Source organism: Caretta caretta, chromosome 9 (assembly GCF_965140235.1).
Source record: "Caretta caretta isolate rCarCar2 chromosome 9, rCarCar1.hap1, whole genome shotgun sequence".
NCBI lineage: Eukaryota > Metazoa > Chordata > Testudines > Cheloniidae > Caretta > Caretta caretta.
Genome location: NC_134214.1, coordinates 34,855,280 through 34,882,641, shown reverse-complemented (window position 1 = coordinate 34,882,641; position 27,362 = coordinate 34,855,280). Strand labels below are relative to the sequence as shown.

The 27,362-nt window shown below is 42.6% G+C and overlaps 1 protein-coding gene across 6 annotated transcripts in view; it reads left to right on the top strand.

The window, feature by feature from the left end:
* Positions 1-8,876: 8,876 nt before the first annotated feature.
* The window catches only part of MFF (mitochondrial fission factor), a 33,544-nt gene continuing 15,058 nt past the window's right edge, over positions 8,877-27,362 (top strand). For 2 of the 6 annotated variants that reach the window (XM_048863198.2, XM_048863193.2), the window contains exons 1-5: positions 8,889-9,057; positions 12,902-13,067; positions 15,678-15,895; positions 17,654-17,826; positions 20,456-20,544. In XM_048863198.2, coding sequence (XP_048719155.1) covers positions 13,030-13,067; positions 15,678-15,895; positions 17,654-17,826; positions 20,456-20,544 — 518 coding nt within the window. In that variant the 5' untranslated portion in view covers positions 8,889-9,057; positions 12,902-13,029. Of the gene's footprint in view, positions 9,058-12,901; positions 13,068-15,677; positions 15,896-17,653; positions 17,827-20,455; positions 20,545-27,362 lie in introns of all 6 variants that reach the window. The other 4 variants (XM_048863194.2, XM_048863197.2, XM_048863196.1 and 1 more) reach the window with 4 other exon arrangements.

Sequence of the window (27,362 nt, the reverse complement as noted above, 5' to 3'; positions counted from 1 at the left end):
TGTCCTTGCCCCCCCCCTTGCCTGGAGGCACTCGCAGCGGTTATGTGTACGAGGCCCAAGTGTCCTTGGCCCCCCCTCCTGGAGGCATTTGCAGCAGTTATGCTGAGGATCTGCAACAATATGTTGCAGAGTCAGACTGCCTGAAACTAAACAAGGACAAACAGGGCAGATATGGAAGAACAATGCTGAATAAAACAGCTTTATGTATGGTTTAACAAATGATACAGAGAACAAGGGAACTAGCTGGGAACTGGACTGGCTGGCTATATGGATACTTAGGGCACCTTGCTATTGGATAAGTATGCTGGGAAAAAGGATGTATAAAAGCCTGTGTAACTTCCTGCTCTGGGTGCAGGATTTGAGATTCTATTCTCCCTGTACCTTTTTGCAGCTGCAAATAAACTTTTCTGCTTCTCCACCCGTTGTGATTATTGGGTGTAGCACATCGGGTAGCGAACCAACCCCAGCTGTTGTTTAGCCTCTCAGCACTGGGTGCCGGCAACAGCATTATCCTGGTATCGGACTGATGGAATTAATATTCTAGTACTCATAGGTGCTGGAACTACAGGTGTGGTGCGGGGGTGCCAGAGCACCCCCTGGCTTGAAGTGGTTTCCATTATAGTGTTGCCGGCACCCAGTGCCGAGAGGCTGAACAACAGCTTGAGTTGGTTCGTTACCCTGTGTGCTACACCCAATTATCACAATGGGGTGGAGAAGCAGAAAAGTTTATTTGAAGCTTCAAATAGGTACAGGGAGATTAGAATCTCAAATCAAGTTACCTAGTGGCCATGCCCCAGTGTCCCCAACAACTCCCCCTTTTGAGAACACTCAACAACCTTGGCTCTGAGTTTTCTCACTTGGGCTACTTATTTCTTTACAATAGGACTTTGCATAAGCACTTTGTGATAGCCCTGAAGAGAATGACTTATTAACTTTTGCAAAAGGGCCCAAACACATGATACTGCACAGCGTAATACAAGCAATACAGGAAAGAGAATTTTCAATAGCAGGCTAAATAAACCACCAAGCCAAGACGACAAACCCCAGCCTGAACACAAGGTTTGCAACCAATCGCTCTCGGGGGCAGTGTAGGCAACCTGTGCTCCGGCTCGGGCATGGGCCTCAGCCTGTACCACCTTTTCATAGATCTCATAATTGCTATCATTTACATATACACAACATCGGGGCCTGACAAGGGCACAAACCCCTCCTTGGGATGCCAAGAGATAGTCCAAAGCCAGCCTGTTTTGGAGGGAAAACGTCCTGAGCTGCTGTACCTCTTTATTTAATGTTTTTACTGCTGACCTTAAATCACTAACCGAGTCCTCTAACTCTAAAGCAACTTTCTCAAGTACCATTTGCAGCCTTACAGTATAGCGGCCTATGCATGCCATGACTGGTCCGGAAATCAGTGGCACTATTCCCAGTACAGAGCACCCTACAAGCTTCTTGGTTGTGAGGGGATTCTTCATATTACCCTCAAATGCCTTAGTCAGTCGCCGCAGGGTCTTTTCTCGTGACTCAACAGAGGTGTCTCAGGCATTTCTAATCTTTCCTTTGGGCAGTGTGGCAGTTATGGAAAGATGAGGAACTCCATGAGCTATATAACAGCTACCTGTCCAGCTGGCTGGCAGCACCTTGTAAGCCTTTCAGCCACATACAAAATAGTGACCCTGTAGGGCCCAGTAAGGACTGTTTCTTAAGGGGATTCCTGGGATATTTAAGGCTGCTTTGGCTGCTTTTTTAAACAATTTATATGCCCCTAAGGGGGCATCTTATTTTTTTGATTGGGTACAAGTGGGGACGTTTCTAATTGTGCCGTTCAAATTACACTCGCCATAGGGACCACTACAAACCCACCATTGGCTTGCTACATTGGAGATATTAACTGGACGGCAAGTTACATTTCCAAACCCCTCTTTTTGTGGTAAGATTATTTGTAAGAGTTTCCCTAAAAGGGGAGGAACCATTACACCCACACTGCTGGCCTCCCCTTTTGGTCTTTATCCAATACCCATCAGCCCACTGTGTAATAACACAGGAGCTCTTTCCCACAGGACGCCCATAGCGATCAGATTGGTTTCGGGTAAAACATAACACTCCCTCAGTGACTACTGCAACTGAATACTCCTGGTCCTGATAGGTGGCCTGCTGTAAAGAGGTCTTATTCCAGAACGGCGAGTCCGTTCTTTCCTGCTCTTTGGTGGTGGCTAATTCTGCTAGGGTCAAGGGCAGCATGTCAAGGGGCATTCCCGTTTTGGGGGACAGTGGAGTTGGAGCACATACCCAGCAATCAGTCTGGTTTGTTAAAGTAGCAACATGGTGCGCAAGCGAAACAAATACAGAGAATAACAATGTTACCCAATTAATTATCACCAGAGTCTTCCCAACCCAGGGTCTCCAGTACCTGGGTGGGCCCATTTTAGCATTAAGGTGCCCGCTATTTGTGTCTTTTAAACAGTAGCTTTAGCCCAAGATCGTCACTAGATGAGGAGTCAGCAGTTTGGACGGTCCACTGTTCTGCTGACGAGGGGGTGGGTACTGCCTTCAGACGAGAGTGATGGATCCAGTTCTTGTGTCCCTCAATCTTTGCCGCTGTATGGGAGATCAGCAGGACGGTATAGGGTCCTTTCCACTTTTCCTGGAGAGGCTCGTCTTTCCAGGTGCGAACAAGCACAGAGTCACCGGGCTGTAAGGAGTGGACGGGAGTGTCCAAGGGGAGAGGCTGGGAATCCTTGTGAAGAGACAAGAGAACAGCAGACAGGGAACACATATACTGTGACAAAAAACCATTACCCAACTCCCATTCCCCTGACAGAACCGGGGTGCCATTCATAGGCCATGCCCTTCCAAACATAATTTCAAAGGGACTGAGCCCTAATCTACTCTTTGGGAGAACGCGGATACGGAGTAGGACGAGGGGCAAAGCATCAGGCCATCACAGTGAGGCTTCTTGGCACACTTTTGAGAGATGCCGTTTAAGGGTCTGATTGGTACGCTCCACTACCCCACTGGCTTGCGGTCTCCAGGGCATATGGAGTTTCCAGGGGATCTGTAAGGCATGTGAAATGCTTTGAATGATTTTTGACGTGAAGTGTGTCCCGTTGTCAGATTCCATCCACAGGGGGAGTCCAAAGCGAGGAATGATCTCCTTAACAAACTTGAGGGCCACTGTTCTGGCAGTGCAGTTACGGCATGGGAAGGCTTCTGGCCAGCCGCTGAACCGATCCACTATAACAAGGAGATATTTGAACCCTTGGGTCCGGAGAAACTCAGTAAAGTCTATTTGCCACACTTGTCCAGGGCCCGGAGTGGGTTCTAGGGCAGCTGGTGGCACAGGATGTCCCAGTCGGGGGTTATTCTTTTGGCAGACTAAGCAGTCCGCTTGTACCTGGGCAGACAGGGGTCGGAGTCCGGAAGTGATAAAGTATTTTCCCATTAGTTGGATAAGTGCTTCCCTGCCAGCATGAGTGGTTTGATGTAGTTTCTGCAGCACTGGCCGGATTAGGCCCTTTCGTAAGAGGACCTTCCCTTCCGGGGAATGGAGCCATCCCGCCTTTTCCCGGAGACCGAGTTTGTCAGTTAGCTGTCTCTCCTACCCAGAGTACTGAGGGGTTGGAAGCTCCCCTACTGATGGGATAAGGGCATGCATATGGGCGTTCTCAGTCTGAGGGGATGGCAGGGTGGCAGCATGCTTAACCTCTCTATCTGCCCGGGCATTACCTCTGGCCACATCTTGATCCTCCCTTTGATGGGCTTTACAGTGTACCACCGCCACTTCCGAGGGAAGTTGTACAGCTTTTAGGAGCTGGAGGATTTGGGGCCCGTACTTGACTGGGGAGCCTTGGGCCGTCAGCATTCCCCTCTGCTTCCACAGTCCAGCATGAGCATGCAGCACACCAAAAGCATATTTTGAATCAGTAAAAATGTTGACCCGCTTTCCTTTTGACAGTTCAAGTGCACGGGTCAGGGCTATTAATTCGGCAAGCTGGGCAGAGGTCCCAGCAGGCAAACCTTCAGCTTCCACAGTGTCATGGAGGGTCACAACAGCATAACCCGCCCTCCTTTGCCCATCTATTACAGTACTGCTACCATCAGTGCACCACTCATAATCTGCATTTGGGAGGGGTACATTCTTTAAATCCAGACGGCTGGAGTACTGGACATCTATGATCTCTAAACAGTCATGTTTCTGTTCCTCTGTTTCTGGCAAGAGAGTGGCTGGGTTAAGGGAGGGGCAAGGCTGTAGGGTGACTTCAGAGTTCTCTAACAGCTTAGCCTGGTACCGAGCAATCCGAGCCTAGGTGAGCCAAAGCCCTCCCTTTGCATCCAATAAGGCTCGGACCATATGGGGAGTATAGATTTGCATAACCCCTCCCAATGTTAGCTTCTCCGCTTCTTCAAGCACTAGGGCAGTAGCTGCGACCGCCCGTAAACATGCCGGCCAACCCTTTGCAACCTGATCCAATTGCTTAGACAAATTAGCCACCGGACATCTCCATGCTCCTAACAGCTGTGTGAGCACTCCTAGGGCCACCCCCCCTTCGTTCATGTACATACAACTGAAACGGCTTAGAGAGATCCGGCAGGCCCAGAGCCAGGGCTTCCATCAATTTTCTTTTCAGGATTTTAAATGCCCTGTCAGCCTCTGGGGTCCAATAGAAGGGGTCATGATCTGCTCCTTTTACACAGTTGTACAGGGGTTTAGCCCACAGTCCAAACTCTGGGATCCATATCCTGCAAAAGCCTGCCATACCCAGAAATGCCCTGAGCCACTTACGGTTACTTGGGGTAGGAACTTGGCATATAGCTTCCTTTCTTTCGCTTGAAAGCTGACGCTCCCCTTGCCGTATGTGAAACCCGAGGTACCATACCTCTGGGAGGGCAATTTGAGCCTTACTCCGTGCTACCCGATATCCCCAGAGTCCAATAAAATTCAGGAGGCTCACGGTGGCTTTAAGGCACGGTGTTTGGCCCACAGTGGCAATTAACAAATCATCTACATACTGCAGAAGGAGGGCCTCCTCATTATCCCACTCCTGTAGGTCCCTGGCCAGAGCCTGGCCAAAGAGGGTGGGGGAGTTTTTAAATCCCTGGGCCAACACTGTCCAGCAAAGTTGCTTTTTAACCCTTTTTCGGTCCTCCAACTCGAAGGAGAAGATCTCCTGTGACGGGGTGGCAACTGGGATGGTAAAGAAAGCATCTTTCAGATGAAGGACTGAAAAATGGGTATACTGTCCCCCTATAGAAGCCAATAAGGTATACGGGTTAGGGACAAGAGGGTGCAGAGTCTTAACCTGTTCATTGACTGCCTTTAGGTCCTGTACCAGCCAATACGTGCCATCAGGCTTCTGTACGGGTAGAATGGGAGTGTTCCAGGCTGACTGACATTCCTGGAGAATACCATACATTAGGAATCGATCTATAGTTTCCTGTAAACCTTCTCTGGCTTCCCTCTTGATTGGATACTGTTTTACTTGCACTGGGCCTTTCCCTGGTATGAGCTGAATAGTAATGGGGGTCTGGTGGGTGGCCTTTCCTGGAATCCCTGATGCCCATACGAGGGGGTACACCTGGTCTTCCCACGGGCTCCATTCTGGGGCTTGCATGGCTGAGGGCTCAACTGCAAGGGTCATGATCCATGCATTCTCAGGGGGTAAGGTAAGGGTTATTTCGTCCTCAGTAAAATGCAGGGTGGTACCGAGGCGACAAAGTAGATCCCGTCCCAGCAGAGGTGTTGGACACTCAGGGAGGTATACCAGCTTGTGGGATATAGTCCTGTTTCCCAAAGCGCATTCCGCAGGGGCATACACTGGGCACTTGGTGTCCCTGCCTGTGGCTCCCACCACAGTAAGGGAATCTGCTACTGGCAACTGAAGAGGCTGATTTACGGCAGTTCAGGCCGCTCCAGGGTCCACTAAAAAATCTATTTCTGAGCTTCCCACCCACATCTTTACTCGGGGTTCCGGGGGTAGGGTGGTCCGTCTCCCCTGACACCCCTATTCCTGCTCCGCCATCGCCATCATAGGGGAACCCCCCTTTTCTTTCCTCTTTGGGCACTCATTTTTCCAGTGTCCCTCCTGTCGACACAGGGCACACTGGTTGCGACCCAGTCGTCTCTCCTGCGGGCCCGGACGGTCGCGTCCACGGCCCCTTCCTCCCCAGCCACTTCTCTTAGTGCCGGCCTGTACCGCTGTTACCATCAATCTCACTTGCTTTCTCTCCTTCTCTGTCTCTCTCAGACTATAAGCTCGGTTTGCAGTCTCTAAGATTTGTGCCATGGTCATGCCCATTAAATCCTCCTTTTTTTGTAACTTTCTCTTAATATCAGGGGCTGCTCTGCTCGTAAAAATTCCCTTAATAATTGACGCAGTTGCCTGATCATCGGGGTCTGCATTAGTGTTCTGTAGAATGGTGTCCCAAATATGCTGTAGAAAGGCCCCTGGGCTTTCTTTTAAATCCTGCATTACTTCATATGGCTTTGCCCAATTATTATGTCGGACAGCCGAGTGACGGAGTCCATGCAAAAGCAACTCCTTATAGGAGGTAAGGTGGGTCATATCCCCAGGATCATTTGGATCCCACCTGGGGTCTGCTCGGGGGACTTGTGCATCTGGGTCAGGGACATTAATATGGTCCCGGTCGTACCGTCTCTGCGCCTCCTCCCTTGCCTTGGACACAACCTGTTGTCTTTCAACCTCAGATAATAGGGTTCGCAGGAGGATGTTACAATCATCCCAGTCCGGCTTGTGACTACTGAGGCACCCCTCAAAGACTGATATAAACCTGCTTGGGTTGGTGGAAAACTCTTCTGCCTGTGCTTTGAAAGCAGCCAAATCCACAGGATTAAAGGGCACATGAGTATAAACCTGCATAGTCGTGGCCAGACGCCTCTCTGATCCAGACCGGGCGACTTTAGTTTCGGTGATTAAGGGGTATAGGCCAACCATTGGGGACTTACAAGGTGTGGGTGTAGGGGCCGAAGGGGACACCGGCTCTGCCATTACAGTGGGAGTGGGGGTCTGGGGACTAACATTAGCTGCTACCGAACCAGTCGGAGTCAGATTACAGTACTGTAAAATATCTGGTCGAGTACATAAAGTCAGAAACAAATGCGCATACATATGTTCATTCCATTTCCTTGTTCTCTGACAGAACAGGAGTAACTGAAGGATCATGTTATAATTAATTGACCCTCCTGGCGGCCACCACTCCTGGTCCTCTAGTTGATATTGAGGCCAGTCAACTGTACAGAATCGTTTTAATTGGCTCTTAGTCATTGGATTCGCACCAAATACCTTCCAGTTTGCTAGAATGCACTCTAGGGGCGTACACCGTGCCCTAACCCCTGAGCTCTGTCCCTGTCCCATATCTACAGGGTAACTCTGGGCGTCCCCAGGTTCCAACAGAGCATACAATCTGGATTTCAAAAGGTTCCTACCTTATCCAAGGGACCGGTTCTTCACCGTGGCCTGCAGCTGCTCCTCCCCCATGTCTAAGGGACCGGTTGTTCACCGCCATCCACAACTGCTTCTCCACTATATGAGTGCGTTGCACCATTGTGCCCTCCGGGGTCGATCAAATCGCGTCTCCTCCGAGGCCCCCGATGAACTCACCGGGGCGCGCTGGGCATTGGTTCTCACCGCAATCCTCGACCTCCAGGAGGGGTCTGGGCAAGGCTAAATTGCAGCCTCTGGCCCACCCAGGGACGCCAAAAGCTGTTGCCGGCACCCAGTGCCGAGAGGCTGAACAACAGCTTGAGTTGGTTCGTTACCCGGTGTGCTAGACCCAATTATCACAATGGGGTGGAGAAGCAGAAAAGTTAATTTGAAGCTTCAAATAGGTAAAGGGAGATTTGAATCTCAAATCCTGTACACAGAGCAGGAAGTTACACAGGCTTTTATACATCCTTTTTCCCAGCATACTTATCCAATAGCAAGCTGCCCCAAGTATCCATATAGCCAGCCAATCCAGCTCCCAGCTAGTTCCCTGGTTCTCTGTATCATTTGTTAAACCATACATAAAGCTGCTTTATTCAGCATTCAGAGGAACAGCCGTGTTAGTCTGTATTCGCAAAAAGAAAAGGAGTACTTGTGGCACCTTAGAGACTAACCAATTTATTTGAGCATGAGCTTTCGTGAGCCACAGCTCACTTCATGGCTCACGAAAGCTCATGCTCAAATAAATTGGTTAGTCTCTAAGGTGCCACAAGTACTCCTTTTCTTTATTCAGCATTGTTCTTCCATATCTGCCCTGTTTGGCCTTGCTTATTTTCAGGCAGTCTGACTCTGCAGCATATTGTTGCAGATCCTCAGCATAACTGCTGTGTGTGCCTCCAGGCGGGGGGGCCAAGGACACTTGGGCCTAGTATGCAGAGCTGCTGCGAGTGCCTCCAGGCGGGAGGGGGGGCCAAGGACACCTGGGCCTAGTGCAAGGGGGCTTCATCGACACTCGTGGTCTTCCATCCCCTCGAGTTAGTGGCCATGCCCCAGTGTCCCCAACAATAGACAGGGTTTACAGTTTGGTTCAATGGCTCTCCGCAACCCCACTATAAAAATTGTTCTCGCACCCCTCCCAGTACTATTCTATTATTGATCTCTAAGAATGGGTTCATGTGTCCACATTGCTGGTGACAGTAAAATATAACTAGTGATAGACATTGAGGGCATTCACTCAGCATTATCACCTAACATTACACCGTCAATGCTACCGACCAGCACTGTATTTGTAGCTAGGAGCCTGTGGCAGCAATTACAGCAGTAGCATCACAAAGGCACACAGCGCTCGCGGCCTGTCTGACCACAGTAAAGATGGCTTCCCCCTAGCTCGCTCTCTCTCAGGTGAAGGGCCAGAGAATCACTTCCGCCCTTCTTAGGTCACGTGACATTACACCGCTCTCCGCTCAGTGGTGGCTACGGCGGTTCGATGTGGACAATTCAGTCCGTTTTTCCATCTAAGCGGCCCGGACTGCATTGCGCTTTCTTATCGGTGAGAGAGAGCCCTTGAGTGTCTGGAGCGCGCGAGGGGCCTGCCAGGCGGCTTCCCGCCGGCCTCTGGGTGAGTCGGTAACGCTGGGGCCTGCTCCGCCAGACCCCGGCAGCCAGGGTGGGAAGATCCCAAATGCCCCCCCCCACCCCAGCAATATGCCCCCTACTCTGTCCCCCCAACTATAGGCTCCCCATCCTCACCCCTGCCTGCTCTAGCCCCTCCCAGCTACAGCCCCCCCGCCGCCTCACCCCGGCCTGCTCTAGCCCCTCCCCGCTACAGCCCCCCCGCCGCCTCACCCCGGCCTGCTCTAGCCCCTCCCCGCTACAGCCCCCCCGCCGCCTCACCCCGGCCTGCTCTAGCCCCTCCCCGCTACAGCCCCCCCTTCTCCCCGGCCTGCTCTAGCCCTGTTATGCCCATCCCCCATGTGTTGCTCCATGGCCTGTTATAACCGCCCCTCCTCCCCCCGCTGAGTCCACTCACATTCACTGCCTGTCCAGCTTTGCCCCCCCCATCATCTTCTTTATGCCCACCCCATCTTCTCTGCCATTCTCACTTTCTCTCTGCATATCTACTATTTTTTATACCCCCAACTGGCCCATTTTCTCTTTTTCATGCCCCCCACCCCTAGTGTTTCCATTTTCTCTGCCCACACTATTTTATTTTAAATATATTCACTTAATAGGGGATCCTGCTTTCAGTAGCCCCCTCAGGGGCTGGATGCCCCTGACTTCACATTTTGAAAGACCCTAAACATTAAGGGTATATCTACATTGTGGCGCACCCTCTATTAACAAAATAATTTAAAATGACTTCTTAAATGGTTATGAGACTTGAGTGGTTAGGATTATGTAATCCTCTAACCTACTGGGCCTGTTTTTCCCCTCTCATTTATGCCCTTGTAAATCAGGACACCTTCCGCAGAAAACAGTGCTGTGATACCAGTATTAGCTCAGGCTCAAACCCAGTGAATTCCATTTTACTCTGTTTTAACTTTAGTAGTTGTCACTTTGTCCACAGCATTATTTGAAGTGTTGCCTCTCAGTGACAACCTGGATATTTCAAAGTATCAGCTTATCAAACTACAGCCTTTTTTTTCATTTATGCTAATTTTACCATACTCGTCTTCTACTAGAAAAATAAAGACGTTTGCTTGTAAAACTACCTCTTTGACCCAATTGGGATCTTCGCTATGCATTGCAGCTTTAAAGCTGCTGCTGGCAGAGTGGCATTTGCTCTCTTGCATTCATTAAATATTATACAAACCCAAAGCCTCGCTAACATTTGTTCATTCCTTCCATGTACATGATGTGCATAGGTGATGTGCATAAATAGGTCTGACACATGTATCATGATGAATGCATTTCAGTATTTATCCCTTGTGTGCAGATGACATGTAGCTCTGCATCCCCCTCCAATCACCCTGATAGTGTTTTGTTACATCATAGCTTCTAATTCTAAATGCTTCAGTGACTGATGTGCTGACAGTTAATCAGTCCTCTGTGTCCCATAATACATCCTCTTAACTTTGCTTCCAAAGCCCAAAACTGTCATGTCGTTTATGACAAACTTTTTCTCTCCCTCATCTCTCTTGTCTGTGTCTGGCAATTGCCATATCATGGTGTCCAAATTCATCCTTTGTTTAACTTTGTATACACAGATCCATATATTCTCCTTAATCCCAAACTGCTGTTACAGTCCCTTTTAGGAGATCCAGAATGGGATATGCATGCTACTTTCTGTGTCCAAGAAGTCAGCGTCATATTGTATTGTCTCCTCGATCTACTTGATTCATCTTCATCTCCAAATCCCATTCAAAATAGCCCTCCTGGGTTCCCATTTACACTCCTGTGTGCACTCTCGGATTGCCCCCCCATCCCTTTTCCATGATTCTGCATAATTAATCATGTTTTTATTTGTGATGACTTATCTTTCTCAAACTTTCATTCCTCCCCCACCTTTACAACCACTGAGTTCTGTAAATGTCACCTTAAAACTTCCTTTCCCCCTGTTGACTTTGAATACTGTTCAACCACTCAGATTTTTCCAGTTAATAATGACAGTTCTGCTTTTCATTTACCATAAAGGAGCTAAGAATTTTATTTTTCTACTTTGTGCTTTCAGTTTGAGCTCTCTTAATGGTAATGAACTTTTTGTTATTATTTTAAGATCTAAATATGGCTTACAGAGTTGGTTTAAATATTGTCACTATTTTACATAGGAAACTGAGGCACATGTTATACCAATAAAATAAAAACCAGCAGGATAAAAAGGCAAAATACCACATTTATTGTGAATACAGAAAGAATCATAGTAAGCAGTTAGTTATAGCTATAACATTCCATTCAATCTCATATTTATTCACACATTCATTCATACAAACACACACACACAGGTTCTGCAAGGTTGTTATCATAGTTACCAGCCTTAGAGTTGCTCATGCCAAGCCACTGGCCAGGTGGCCTGGACATGAGGAGGGAGCAGGGCCGTGTCAGATGCTCATCTGATGCTCCTGGAAGTTGGTTTGCAGAATCAGACCCCCCCCAAAGTTCTCACTTTTTAGAGTCTATTTTTATAGGAATTTCTTCCTATGCCAGTCTATGGGAATTGCTTCATCATGCTGTTGCTGAATCAGTCAGCAGACAGCACATTCCTTACGGCTCAGTGCTGCTAGATGTTATCTTGTTTTTTGGTTCTCCCATTCTTGAGGCTGTTGGGTGGATTCCAGTCTGCCCTCCGGGGGTCCTCTGGTTATTTCCACTTGACGCCTTCTTCAGCCGATGGACACTGGATTCTTAGGCTGGCACCTCCCTGATCATTCAGTTATTATCCACACCAAGCATCCATCCACATACATCCTCTATCTCTATTTTAATCACAATTGTTAATACAACAAAAGGGCGGGGAGTCTCTGGGTGCTGTTTCTGTTGTTAGAGTATTGCTTTCAGTCTCTCTCTCTGTGAATTGCTTTGAGAACAGACTCTGTCTTAGAATGTACTAACACAATTAGCAGCTTGCAAGTTTCACACACAGAGGGAGAGAAACAGTACCAAAAACCAAGAGACCTCTTAATTAGTAATACCCTGGAATTTAAACTATGGGGAATCAAACTCATTTGTGATTTTAATACAGAACTTCTTTAATATGATCCAACACACAGATAGGTCAAAGGTCACAGTAAATCAGGAGTGGAATAGACATCTACATATTCTGACTTAAGCTTCAGCCCTGCAAACTACTCTGTACAGGTGCACTGCCATTGGGGTCACTAAGGCTGTCTACATTGCAGCTGAAAGCAAGCCCCTAAACAGACTTCTGTTAGTGTGACTCACGCTAGCATGCTAAAAAATAACGGTGTGGACATTGTAGCACCGGTGGAGGCTCATTTTAGCCACCCAAGCTCAGACCTGGGGGCATGCAGCTATTTTTAGCATGCTAGCACAGGTTTGTCTACCTAGGCTGGGAGGCTCACTCTTAAGTGCAGTGTAGACATACCCTACGATTTTGCACAGGTGCAGGAATCTGCCTACTATGGAGCAGATTGCAGGATCTCAACCTTAGGTCTCTGTGCTAACTATTCTTTTTTCCTAATATGGACTAACATCTTTTATTATAGACCTCCTCTTCTTTCTTCCCCATAAACATACATCTCTAGTTTAATTAGTAAGTTTCAGTATTGTAAAGATTGAGCAGCTGAAATCTCACTGTTTTTCCCTTCTGCCATTTAGAAAATCAGTGAATTCTCCAGAAATTACATGTCTGAATTCTAAGACGCATTTGAACATACTGAAGTATTGTATTTGTAGATACTTGGCAATTACTGCCAGACTCACATTATGAAACTCATATTTAGATTCTAAATATTTATGAAGTTGACTCTTCTAATGCTGTTCTTTCTTTCTTTATTTTTTTACAGCTGGAAAAGCAATTGTCATGCTGTCTTATGTACAAAAACAGATCCAAACTTTACTGTGTTGTAAAGTAAACAGTGCTGCAGTGTAGTGATATTTGATTACAAAATTATAGCTGTACAAATATTTCAAAATGAACAAAAGAACAAGCAGTGAATCACCTCTAGGGAGGTTAGTAAAATCTTATCAAACTCATCTGGTACATGTAACACTTAATAGATCATGGCCATTTAACAAGGCTGTTGCCATAAGATACTCTTGGTATTTTTAAGTTCTTGTTAAAATTAAATACTTTCATTTGCATAGGGACTCTCAGCTCAAAAGATCTTGAAGTGCTTTACTGCTTCTTCTGCCTGAACTGTACATGACCTTTTGGGATGTGGAAATCTCAGAAGGCACTTTGTACTTTGGCCACAATACATTAGGCTACTTTATTGTAGCAGGAAGGGTAAATCTGTTCTGTGAGACCAAAAGTGTGGGGTGGAGGGAGAGGCTAAAGTCTATGCATTTAAGTGTGGCAGAGCTGCTTGATTTCAGAGTAGCAGCCCTGTTAGTCTGTATTCACAAAAAGAAAAGGAGTACTTGTGGGTCCTTAGAGACTAACAACTTAAGCAACTGGTGAGTGCCTGTCAATGAGCTCTGTAGTCACTTCTGCTCCCAATTTTTGGGTCCTATCAGCTCCTTCTATTGGAGCCATACAACCTGCAGAAGTTAATACAGACAGCCTATAACTCTGCATGGTTCTCAGCCTCAATGAAGGAAAAGGAATGTAATTTTTTTTTTGCAAGCTTGCATAAAACAGGGAGTTTTTCCTTCCCTAATTTCTGGTGTGAGGTTTTAAATATAAATATAAGAATGGCTAAACTGGGTGAGACCAGTGGTCCAGCTAGCCCATTATCCTGTCTGCTGACCGTGGCCAATGCCAGATGCTACAAAGGGAATGAACAGAACAGGGCAATCATCAAGTGATCCATCCCCTGTCGTCCAGTCCCAGTACCTGGCAGTGAGAGGGTTAGGGACACCAAGAGCATGGGATTGCATCCCTGACCATTTTGGCTAATAGCCACTGATGGACCTATCCTCCATGAACTTGTCTAATTCTTTTATTGAATCCAGTTATAGTTTGGCCTTCACAACATCCCCTGGTCACGAGTTCCACAGGTTGACTATGGATTGTGTGAAGAAGTACTTCCTTTTGTTTGTTTTAAATCTACTCCCTATTAATTTAATTGGGTGATCACTGGTTCTTGTGTTATGTGTTTTCAGGTTGGTGGGATTCCTTCTAATTGCCAGGGGTTTAATGTGTTGGGGAATCCCCATCACAACTCTGAGTATCCCTGTATTGGTTCCCAGGTGGATCTTACTTCTGGCACACTTATATTTGTTTCCACTTCATCATTTAATCTGGTGTCCTGTGTCATCAAACTAACTGTCTTTTTGAGTCACCCAAAATACAAAACTCTGAAATTAATTTTGGCGGTAGGGTATGAATGGGACATCCGGAAGGGCATCTCTCCTATATAATATTAGTAAATATATCAATAACTTAGTTTCACTATAATTACAGCAATGGACTGACTTCTCTATATGAGGTTTAATATGCAAATTAACCAAAGGTGCCCAAATGACTTACAGGTCTTAAAAGATACTTTATTTTGAGAAACTGTCTCTGTGTTTGGATTCCAGTACTTGATAGTTTTATGAAAATGCTCAGATATCCTTTTCCTTTCAGAAAGATGTTAAATCGAGAATGTGATACAAGTGAGTAGTCTCATTTGGGCCACTAGGATCTGTACTATCCATATTGTAAAAAACATCATTACCATTACAGTCTCATCACAGAGGCATGGTCAAGCAGAGTGAATTCCCTTCTTGCCCCTAAAGGGGGCCCTCCATCTCAGGGTGGAAATACTGTACTCTGGTTTGGCAGTGTGAGGAAACTCTTCCTGCTTCTGCCCATGGTGTATTTGTTCTGCAGATGTAGGATTTCCATTTTGAAAAGCACTCAGATTGTATATTGTAGATATATTTTTATTCTGTCCAGATCATCAGCTACATATTAGTAAAAAGTCTTTAAGTTTACAAAATAGCCTGTCTTTAAACTAGAAGTACTGAATAAATCAAATGGGAATGTTGTAGGAATGCTGAATTTCTGAAACTGATTGGTCAGCTTACTGGTGAGAAACTTCCTTCTTGGTGAAACTGGGTTCTGTGTAAGTGAATCTCTCTCCCCGCCAACTCAGGGCTATGTTGCGAGGCTACTGTGCAACCCTGTCCCTTTCCTTTATCCACCACCCGGTAGCCTGCAGTCACCATTCCATTCTATAGGCTGAAATAGCAGCCACAGCCCGTGTGTTCCCATTGCCTAGGATACTGATGTTGCACAAACACATCTGTGCCCCGACATCTTACCCAATGTAGTTTTCTGTCCTAGCCTATGTGGGGGCTAGTATGGAAACCTTATCAATGTTGTGTAAGGAATTGCAGGCAGCCCTGTGTCGCCATTGAGCCAACAGACCACCTGCACAGCCTCACTGTGGGGTTTGGGTAGCATACGGAGAATTGCTGTAGTCCTTTGCAGCTGGAAATTTTGCTCTTTGAATTTACATTGGAGTTATTCTCACTAAATATTGTGTGTGCTCAGTCAAGGAGATTTGACACTTCCCAGTTATTGGAGAAATGTATCCACTTAACTCTATTGTGCATCGAGAAAGAAACCCACCTAATGTTTAGTTTTGCTGTCAGTTAATAATTCATGGCTTTTTGGTTTTCTTTCATCAGAATGAATGGGGCAGTGTTCCCATCTCCAGCTGCTGAGATGGCAGAAATTAATCGAATTCAGTATGAAATTGAGTACACTGAAGGGATCAGCCAGCGAATGAGGGTACCAGAAAAATTAAAGGTGGCTCCACCAACTGCTGAACTTGAGCAAGGCATCCAAGAAGGACTTCCAAATGCCAGTGTAACTATGCAGGTTCCAGAGAGGATTGTAGTGGCAGGTATGTGTACGTTGTAGGGTAAAAGTAGCAGCTAAAGCATTATCCTGATTTGCTCTCTGTCCAATATAGCTTGTTTTGCGGGATTAAAAAATAATTTAGTGATGTTTTGGGAAAAAAATATTATTCAAAAACAAAGACTTGTGAAATGTATCCCATTCCTCCAAATAGGAGCTGCTGATCAATTATGACCTCTAAAGTGTCTTAAAATATGAAAAATGCTTTATTAACCAGAGACATTGGGATAATTTTTAAGGCGACATGTTAATATGCACGGTTTCATAATTTTGATGTGCTATGTCTGAATGTATATTGACAATAAGCTGAAATAATTACATGCACCAATCTCTTACTGTGTCTTTCATGCCTGAATTATGAGTACTACAAATGGACCCCAGAAAAATTTACTTTGTACTCATAGACGTTAAGACCAGAAGGGACCATCATGATCATCTAGTCTGACCTTCTACACATTGCAGGCCACAGAATTTCACCCACCCATACCTACTGCCTGACTTCTGATTCTTAATATAATAGGAATAAGCTACAGTAGCTGCAGCATATTCTAAAAATATACTTTGTCTGACCCATTAGATATAATTCAAAATTATTCTGATTAATAGGAGCATCGACATCATATTGATGATATCTCTGCTACTGAGTTGGCTCTACGGATAATAAGCTTATGATATATAATAATCTGCGTTTGATCATACGAGTACGATAAAGCTTAAGAACATCTACAGTTCTTACATCTTTTCAAAGCTTGTCCTTGTTGCTAGTATGCATTTGTCCCACAGTTTGAAATACTCAGACATTCAAACTTCTATTCATCTTTATATCTGAACAAAGAAGCTTTGGTAAGACCTGATTCTGCAGGTTAGAGAGTGCTCTCGGTGAATCAGGTGCTTCCAGGATCATGAATTATGTCCAGAGAATACTGCACAGGTAAGAGTAAACAAAAGCTATAAGTGTGTCAAAGGGCTATAACCGTGACTTGTAATAAGCTAAAACCATGACATGTAGCTTGTAATAAGCAAAAACCATGTGAGAGATAGGTGGGCTTAATCATATTCTCTAAGGTTAGGTGTTATGTATATGATGGCTATCTTAAACCTCCCCCTTCTTCCCCCCCCCCGCCAATTTTAATGAGAAATTTTTTATCAAATGTCCCTCCTGCATTTGTGTCTTGATATATAATTTACCAAGGCAACAAATGAAAACCTTTCAGATGTTTGGGGTTTTTTAAACAACTGTCTAAAAATTGAGTTGTATGAACAGGTTATTTGGATGGTGAGATTGTGGTCAAGTCACTCAATAATTATCATCATGCTGCAGATTTAAAGGTGACTGTGAAGTTATGTTCCTCAGGTGTTGTGGAATGTGTGGCCACTTTCCCAAGAATATATCTCAGTGGGGATACAGAGGCAAATAATAGCTAGTCTAGAAGAAACAGGTTGTGGTAAGGATTTTTTGAAGCACAGAAATATAGTTAAGGGAAATACTTTTTAAAAATCTCAATATATCCTTAACTGCGAGACTACTAGCAGCCATCTTTCATAATTGTTTGGTTTTCTGAGTTGATTATATTTTGATGTTATATTTCCTTAGTTCCTATGGCATAAATTTTCTTGCAAACATTTGGTCTATTTGTGGAAGTGTGAGGGATGTCTTTGTCTTCTTGAACTTTTTTACTAACTTTTCACGTGTTAATGTGTTTACTTGATATTGATTAAAATAATCTCAACTATGTTGTTGCAGGTAATAGTGAAGACATTCCATTTTCCAGACCATCAGATCTGGACCTTATTCAGTCTGCTCCATTCAAACCTCTGTCATTGAAAACTCCTCCCCGGGTTATCTCACTTAGCGAGCGACCACTAGATTTTCTGGATCTAGAAAGACCCCCACCGCAGACACCTCAGAGTGAAGAGGCTAGTATTTTATTTTATTTTTAACTTTTTCTTAGTTGTGAAAAGTTTACAAAAGAAGAAAAATGGGATGGTGAATGACCCCTGCATTGTGATCTAGATCAGTTTATTACCATAAAATGGGTAGATATAAAAATATTTTACAAAGTAATGTGTGCACTTACTAGTAATAAGATAACCCTCTAACCATTTGTCAGTTAAATTGAATATAGAACCTAATTACCATCATTAGAACTGGTTTAAAAATAAAAGATCAAAATGCCTTTTTTGACTAAAAGGAAATTTACACAAGAAAATTCTGTTTTCACTGACATTGTTCAGGTTATCAGAAACTGAAAACCTAAAAATTCAGTGAAAGCAAAAAAAAATTCTTAATTATTTGGTGGGAAATAAAATATATTTCCTAACCAGCTCTCTGATAGGTAAGTGTCTATTTTATAGCCCTGGCTGTAAGTATTTTCATTTTATTCCCTATTTTCCAAGTGCGTATGCTGTAACTTGGCCATATTTAAATTGCACCAGGAAAAATCTTGGTGTCCAGGTCAATGCAGAATTTTATGTCAAAATGTGTTGAAAACACATCACTAGGTTCTAAATTAAGTCTGAGACTCAGGAAACTAAGTGTCCTTAGAGCCAGTTCAGTTAAAATATTTGCTAAATGCATAGGAGAGTCAAAAAGGCAAACGACATAAGGTTGTTTAAATCATCACTTTGAATACCTCAGTTCCAGTCACTTCATCTCAAATAGAACATGGCAGAAATTGAAAGGGTTCAGCAAAGGACAATGAGAGTGATTAGAGACATGCAAAACTTCAATAATAAGAGTGATTAAAAAGGAATTAGGACTTTGTTTTAGATAATGGTAAATAAGAGATGATGTGATAAAGGTATTAAAATAATGCAGTTTAGAGAGGGTAAATATGGAGCTCCTATTTACCTTTTCTTTATAATACTAATACTATAATACTAGCACAAGGGGACAACACACGAAACTGAAAGACAACTAATTTAATTTAAAACTGATAAAAGGGGATTCTTTTTTACCCAGTATATAATTTAATCAATGTAACTATTGCTACAGGATATTATTGAGAGCAAGAGAATAGTGGGATTAAAAAAGTGTCAGATTTATATGAAAACCAGTATCCGTTGTTAATATAATCAATATTAAGCAAAATGTTGTTAATTAAGCTGTAAAAATGTGTTTCAGGGAACAAGACAGCACTGGCTTAGAGATGGATAAGATGACCTAATAGATATGTTCTGTCTCCAATTTTCTAAGCAGCCAAACATTTATTAAACTGCATATGTAAAACACAGAATTACTATTTATTGTTTCAGACTTAGTGGGCTTCTATTGTCCTTTCTAACAGTAATTGTGTGAATGGTTAATAGAAGCAGTAATGGGCATAAGGGATTGCCTCCTCATTCATCTAAAATTCCAGTACCTCCCACAACACACCTTTCAAGATCCATGGGTCCTACACATGCCTATCACAACATGTGGTGTACCTCATCCAGTGTACTAAATGCCCCAATAACAACTATGTGGGTGAAACCAGATAATTGGTACACTCTCAAATGAACTGTCACAGAAAAATAAAACAAAAACGCCATATCATCCCTGGGTGAACATGGGTGAAAAAAGTATCAGACCTGCATGTTTCACAAAACAATCACTCCATATCTGACTTCTCAGTCCTCATCTTCAAAGGAAGCCTTCACAACACCTTCAAAAGACAAGCCTGAGAGCTTAAATTCATAACTTCACTAGACACTAAAAATCATGGTTTTAAGAGAGATGCTGGATTAATGGTTTATTACAACAATGTGTAATCCACTTGCCCTCCAATCTCTTCCCCCCCCCCCTTTTTTTTTTTTTTGGTGTCCTATGACTGCAGTGGTGTTAACAGGCCACTTCACCTTGAATAGTCCCTGGGAACAGTGTTTCCGAACCTGTTTGATACCAGGGACCAGCTTGCTGTCTTCCTAATCTGTGTCAGGGAGATCTCAGGGACCAGTATAGGTCCATTGACCAATCGTTGAGAAACACTGCCTTCCAATATGTGTTAATTACTTACGCTAAACAATCTGTTCCACCTTGCATTTAGCTGTGACACTGAGTGCCTTTCCCTGACCTGAAGAAGAGCTCTGTGTAGCTCGAAAGTTTGTCTGTTTCACCCACAGAAGTTGGAGAGACAAGGTGGTGATGTAATATCTTTTATCGGACCAACTTCTGGTGGGGAGAGAGACAAGCTTTCGAGATTACAGAGAACTCTTTTTCAGGTCCATTTGAAAGCTTGTCTCGCTCACCAGCCGAAGTTGGTCTGATAAAAGATATTACATCACCCACTTTGTCTATCTAAAATTCCATTTATTCATGTGTCTTGGACAGCACCAAGTAATTTGGGATAAACTGTATTAGAAACTCAATTCCATATTCTGTAAACGGGGCCAGATTCTGCCATCAGGTGCTCTTCTGTACTCACTTTGATATCAACGAGAGCTATGAATGTGTATCTGAGAGCAGATTTGGTCAACAGCCTTTAGCACAGTACTTGAGGGACACTCCTGAAAAACACTCTCTCTTCCTCTCTTTGTCTCCCTCTTCCACTTCTTTTTGTTTTTTCAGGTTCGTTCAGTGGGAAGATCGAAGAGAGAACGTTCTATGAGTGAAAACGCTGTTCGTCAAAATGGTCAATTGGTCAGAAACGATTCCATGTGAGTAGAGATCTGGGATGCAGTGACTTAAGGGCAACTTGATTAGTATTTTGTTCTCTCTTTCCTCCCATCTGCTTTTCCTGTTGATGTTTGGTATACTCATTTCAAACGCTGTTAAGTAACACAAGTTTGAACATTATAGAACTGCAATATGTTTCCTGAATAATCAACTTTTTAACCCTGTTTTTTGTGCTGTTGGCTGATTTCATTTACAATAAAATCTCCCTGTTCTCTTTGGAGTTTGGGATCTTTTTTCAGTTGTGATTTTGCTGTTTTTTGCCATGAGCTGCAGATCACAACTTTAGCTCAACTGCTTTTCCATGTGACTTCTAGTTGTCTGCCTGTAACTTGAAAGAGATTATCAGATCATGATTTTGTGTACAATACTTTCTCCCAAGTTTCAGGTTATTCTTCCAAGAAATTGAGTTCTACTTTGTGTGTTAAAGATGTCCCCACCTTTTTGTGTGATCCCTTGAATAGGAGCAAAGAAATTGGTGCACCCTCATAATTACATAAGTAATTTTCTCTAACGTCATAAAAATATAATTTATTTGAAATCTCTCAATATATCTTCATGTTGAGAAGCCGGTGAGTGGCAGACACCCCTTTTTATTGTGTGTGGGTGGATGTGGAAATGTTGTAATCATATACATCTCATCCCCTTTTGATGAAATTTAATAGAACATTTAAATAGTTAAATTTTGAGTATACTTCAGTTACATTTTTTCACCATGGTATAAAAACATAAGAGGCTGGCTTTTTTTTTAATCATTGTAATTGTGCCTTGTATTCCTTCTGCTACTATCTGAAAATGCCACCCCTGTGTTCTAATTAGAATTAGGAATGTGTTTGCTGGATCTAAACAAATGTGACTTGGATAATAAGCCTATATATTGTATGAAATATGTGCTAGTTCCCATACTATTCAGCTGTAAGGATCACAGTTTCCATGGTATAGTGAATTATTGACAGAAGCTTACTTGAGTCATTGTAGGCTTTTATTCTTGCACTTGGATTTGTCCGATTCACTTCCCTCAACAAACAGGAGAAGAGTCCACGCTTTGCAGCTTAAATTCAAGTTACATTAAACCCTTTAATTAAAAAGACAGTCCTGTCAAAGCATTTTGCCTCTTATAGGATGTTTAACCCTTGCTTATCTTGTCCTCTTGGTCTAACTTTATGTGCTGGCTTGACTGACAGCCAAGTATCATTGTGCACTGTCCATTCTGGTGTCTCAATAAAGGCTCCATCTAACCTGGAAATTAAACTGCAGAATCCATTGTAAATACAGTTTGTATAACTAGTGCAGATGGAACACAACCATTTAAAAAATATTCTCTAGACTAGAACATAGTGACAGAAGCATAGCCTGGAATACTGTATTTTTAAACCTTATTCCCCATCCACTCTGGCCAGACAAACTGTTTATACCATGCTTAAACTAGTCTTGCTAACATGGTGTAATTCCTAGCATAACTAGGGCATAAGATGATTCTCATGCACTTCTAGGGACTATTTTTAAAACAGGGAAGGGGAGAGTTAAAGATTTTTCTATTCTGCTTTTTAAAGCTTTCTGGGAGCATGTTGTACCTCAAATAGCCATAACACTGTACAGATTAGGGCTGAGATTTTCAAAGGAATTTAAGAGGAATTAACCCCCCTATCCCGCTGAAAGTCAATGAGAGTTGAGTACCTAACTTTTAGGCTACTTTGCAAATTGCAGCTTGGGTTTTTGTCTTTTCCTCGAAAATATCACATAAACAAATGACTTTGCAGAGTCATTGTGCACTCAGACCCTACAGTGATAAAAACGTAGAGAGATTTTGTCTTTAAAATACATTAAATACCTGACTCTTAACAGCTATAGTATTTTGGAATAAAGATGGGCTGATGGGTTGTGTGACGTTCCAGTATGTATGCTGTGAGAGTGACAGAAATAAAAACATTCTTAGAAGAGCCACCCCAGATTTGAGGGAAGGAGTTGGCACTGCTCCTGATTTTGTGTGTGTGTGGTGGGGGGAGTGGAGTTGACAGACGTTGCTGAATGTGTTGTCATTTAACTCCTTGTTACCCTATTGCATGCAGTGGCTGTCATGAGACTTTGTAGTTGGATGGGGATGCAACAGTGACATCCCCACGAGTGTTCAATTTCTGTGTAGAAGTACCTTCAGAGACTTAACAAATGAATCAGTTATAGCTCTATGCTCTTGAATCCTGAGGGAAGATCATAGAAGGGGAATTAACTCCATTCAGTTTTCCTTAACTCCTTCTGTTTTCACATAAATTCATTTTCTGCCCTTGAAACTTCAAACTGTCTGCATAATAATTCCCAAGCTTTATCAGAACCAAAATAGAAGGGTTTCCCTTACACTGATTATCTAGTTTAGAGGGATATATAAGTTAACAAATTGCCTTTGTGGAGAAAACTTTCTTAATAGGAATTGTCTCTTCCTGCCTGTGTAGTTTGACTCCTATCCAAAAGCAAATAAGTTTCATGATTCGAATAATCTCTGAGACTGTCTTTGCAAGCAGCCTATAAAACAGTCCTTTCTTGTAGCTAGTTTGGGGCTCACTGAACTGGATGTAGTACAGTGGACTAGTGATTAGATCAAGGACTAGGAGTTGTGTAGCTCTGGATTCTCTTCTCAGCTCTGACTTTAGCTTGCTCTGTGATATTGTGAAAGTCACTTTATCTCTCTGGTCCTCAGTTTTCCTCCATTAAATTGAGTGCTAATATTTACCCACTTTGAAAAGCCCATTGATGTTCTCAGGGACAATTCAGAATAATTTGATGGTATATAAATTCAAGCAGCTAGTTCTTGTTGTGAGACCTTCAATTTATTCAGTACAGCTGTTAATGCAAAATGTCTACTAGAAGTACAAATATATGTTTCTAGTCAGTGGTTCCCTTGAAATCTTTACAAAAGCTTTTGTATATAGATAGCATTACTGTGGTAATTTAGTATTATAGACCGGGGGAGGGGGGGTAGGAGGGAGTGTGAAGGGGACAGCATTCTATAGTTTGAAGTATGTCCAACTCCATATTTGTTATCATAAGAATAGCCCTACTGGGTCAGACCAAAGGTCCATCTAGCCCAGTATCCTGTCCTTTGACACTGGCCATTGATGGACCTATTCTCCATGAATTTATCTTGTTCTGTTTTGAACCCTGTTATGGTCTTGGCCTTCAACATCCTCTGACAAGGAGTTCCACAGGTTGACTGTGCGTTGTGCGAAGAAATACTTCCTTTTATTTGTTTTAAACCTGCTGCCTGTTAATTTCACCCCTAGTTCTTGTGTTATGAGAAGTAATAAACCCCACTTCCTTATCTACTTTCTCTACACCAGTTATGATTTTATAGACCTCAATTATATCTTTCATTAGCTCTCATTTGTTTACCAAGCTGAAAAATCCCAGTTTTATTAATCTCTCCTTGTACGGAAGCCACTCCATACCCCTAATAATTTTTGTTGCCCTGTTCTGAACTTTTTCCAATTCCAGTATATCTTTTTTTGAGCTGGGGCGACCACCTCTGCACACAGTATTCAAGATGTGGGCGTACCATGGATTTATATAAAGGAAACATGATATTTTCTGTCCTATTTTCTTTCCCTTTCTTAATTATTCCCAGCATTCTGTTTGCTTTTTTGACTGCTGCTGCACGTCGAATGGAGGTTTTCAGGGAACTATCCATAATGACTCCAAGATCTCTTTCTTGAGTGATAACAGCTAATTTAGACACCATCATTTTATATGTATAGTTGGGATTATGCTTTGCAATGTGCATTACTTTGCATTTATCAACATTAAATTTCATCTGCCATTTTGTTGTCCAGTCACCCAGTTTTGAGAGATCCTTTTCTAGCTCTTCACAGTCTGCCTGGGTCTTAACTATCTTTAGTAATTTTGTTTCATCTGCAAATTTTGCCACCTCACTGTTTACTCCTTTTTCCAGATCATTTATGAATATGTTGAATAGGACTGGTCCCAGAACAGACTCCTGGGGACACCACTATTTACCTCTCCATTCTGAAAACTGACCATTTATACATACCCTTTGTTTCCTATCTTCTAACCAGTTACCAATCCACGAGAGCATGTTCCCTCTTATCGTGGCAGCTTACTTTGCATAAGAGCCTTTGGTGAGGGACCTTGTCAAAGGCATTCTGAAAATCTAAGTACACTATATCCACTGGATCCCCTTGGTCCACATGCTTGTTGAACCCCTCAAAGAATTCTAGTAAATTGGTGAAGCATGATTTCCCTTTACTAAAACCATGGTGACTCTTCCTCAACAAATTATGTTCATCTATATGTCTGACAATATTGTTCTTTATTATAGTTTTAACCAGTTTGCCCAGTACTGAAGTCAGGCTTACAGGCCTGTAATTGCTGGGATCACCTCTAGAGCCCTTTTTAAAAATTGGCATCACATTAGCTATCCTCCAGTCATCTAGTACAAAAGCTGATTTAAATGATAGGTTACGGACTACAGTTAGTAGTTCTGCAATTTCACATTTGAGTTCCTTCAGAACTCTTTGGTGAATGCCATCTGGTCCTGGTGATTTATTGCTGTTTAATTTATCAATTTGTTCCAAAACCTCCTCAAGTGATACCCCAGTCTGGGACAGTTCCTCAGATCTGTCACCTAAAAAGAATGTCTCAGGTTTGGGAATCTCCCTCATATCCTCAGCCATGAAGAACAATGCAAAGTATTCATTTAATTTCTCCACAATGGCCTTATTGTCCTTGAGTGCTCCTTTAGCACCTTGATCATCCAGTGGCCCCACTGGTTGATTGGTGTTTTTGAGTGCATCAGAAGCAGGAAGACTGCTAAACAACCAGTGGGGCCACTGAACGATCAAGGTGCTAAAAACACCAAAGTAACAGTTGTGTTCGTCTGTATTCGCAAAAAGAAAAGGAGTACTTGTGGCACCTTAGAGACTAACCAATTTATTTGAGCATTGAAGTGAGCTGTAGCTCACGAAAACTTATTCTCAAATAAATTGGTTAGTCTCTAAGGTGCCACAAGTACTCCTTTTCTTTTTGCAAAAACACCAGAGTGGCCTGACATTGTAGCACTTAATTTAAAAAAAAAAATTGCTATTACTTTGGTTAACTGTTCCTCAAATTCTTTTTTGGACGTCCTAATTGTATTTTTACACTTCATTTGCCACTTCATTTATGCTCCTTTCTATTTTCCTCACCAGGATTTAACTTCCACTTTTTAAAGGATACCTTTTTGCCTCTCACTGCTTCTTTTACTTCGTTGTTTAGCCATGGCGGCTCTTTTTTGGTTCTCTTACTATGTTTTTTAATTTGGGGTATACATTTAAGTTGAGCCTCTATTATGGTGTCTTTAAAAAGTTTTCACACTGCTTGCAGAGATTTCACTTTTGGCCCTGTACCCTTAATTTCTGTTTGTTTAACCTCCTCATTTTTGTGTAGTTCCCCTTTTTGAAATTAAATGCTACAGTGTTGGGCCACTGTGGTGTTTTTCCTTCCACATTTCCAAGCTATCACCTATTGTTGATGCTGTCTCTTGTACAGTTTCTAATTTCTTCCATTCACTATTCTGCATTTTTAGTCATTAAGATGCATTGATAGATAAGCCAAATATTTTACTTAGTTTTTAATCTACCATCTATATGATTATAAAATTATTGCATCTTGAGAATTTGGAGGGATTTTTGTTCCCCCTTCTGATTCCACCAGTGTACTAAATCATGTTCCTTCGTTAGGGTCAAGGGGAATGAGGATTAATATGAAGTATCCTTTACCTTCATATCCTCCCTGTCTCCCCCAACCCTGCCAATTCAAACTGGAAAATGGTATCCAAGGAATTCACTTGAGGGGCAATATCTTCTTGCCTGCCCCTGTTCCCTGCCTCTTCAAGTTTATCCAATGGCTATTTACAGGGTGGTTTTGATTTAAATCATGATTTAAATCACTAGTCAGGAAAACTTGATTTAATCATGGATTTCTACATAAAAGTGCAATCTTGTTCATTGTTATAACCTTAATACATATTCTTCACAACTCAGATGTAGGTTTCATTTTAGAAGATACACACTATACATTTTTAAAGTGATTTATTTTGAAAACTTTTCAGATTAGTTTTACAGCTATATCAGAAGAAAATGAATGATTATTTGGTTATTTCATTTACCAAAGGTAATTGAAGCAGATATTTATGAAGTCATTGGGAGGTGAACTATCTCCAATTCAACAGGTTAATCATTAATATGCGGAGGATTTTCTTGCCATGCTGTATTAGGAGGAGAACATCACCAGACAGACATTTTAAATTGTTTTATTTAACTAAAACAACAATGTTATGTATTCTGGATTTTTTCTTCAACAGCAAACATATACTATTTTGACAAAACAAGCATATGAATTTTTGAATTTAGTTCAAGTTTTTTAAAATCCGATTTGTTTTTGTTAAAATTGTTTTTAACTAAAATACTTAAATGAAATATTTAAAAAAATAACAAAAATTAAATAGACTATGTCAGCCAGGTCAACATGAGAAACTTAAAATATTGGCTTCTGCAGCTAATTAAGTCAGCTTCACCTTCATTTTCCTGTTTGTTCATCATCTAGAAAAGCAAAACAAGCTTTCCTAGGTCCCAAACAATTTCTCAACTTGGAATGAATTAGTCCAGAGGAAGAAAATATTCTTTCTATGCTGGCAGAAGCAGGTACTGCTGTTAAAAGTGAGATTATCACTTCAACAGTCTCTGAATCCAAGTGCTTAAGTGACTTCCACCAGTTCACTGGTGTGACTTTCTTTAAAACATCATCCCCAAACATA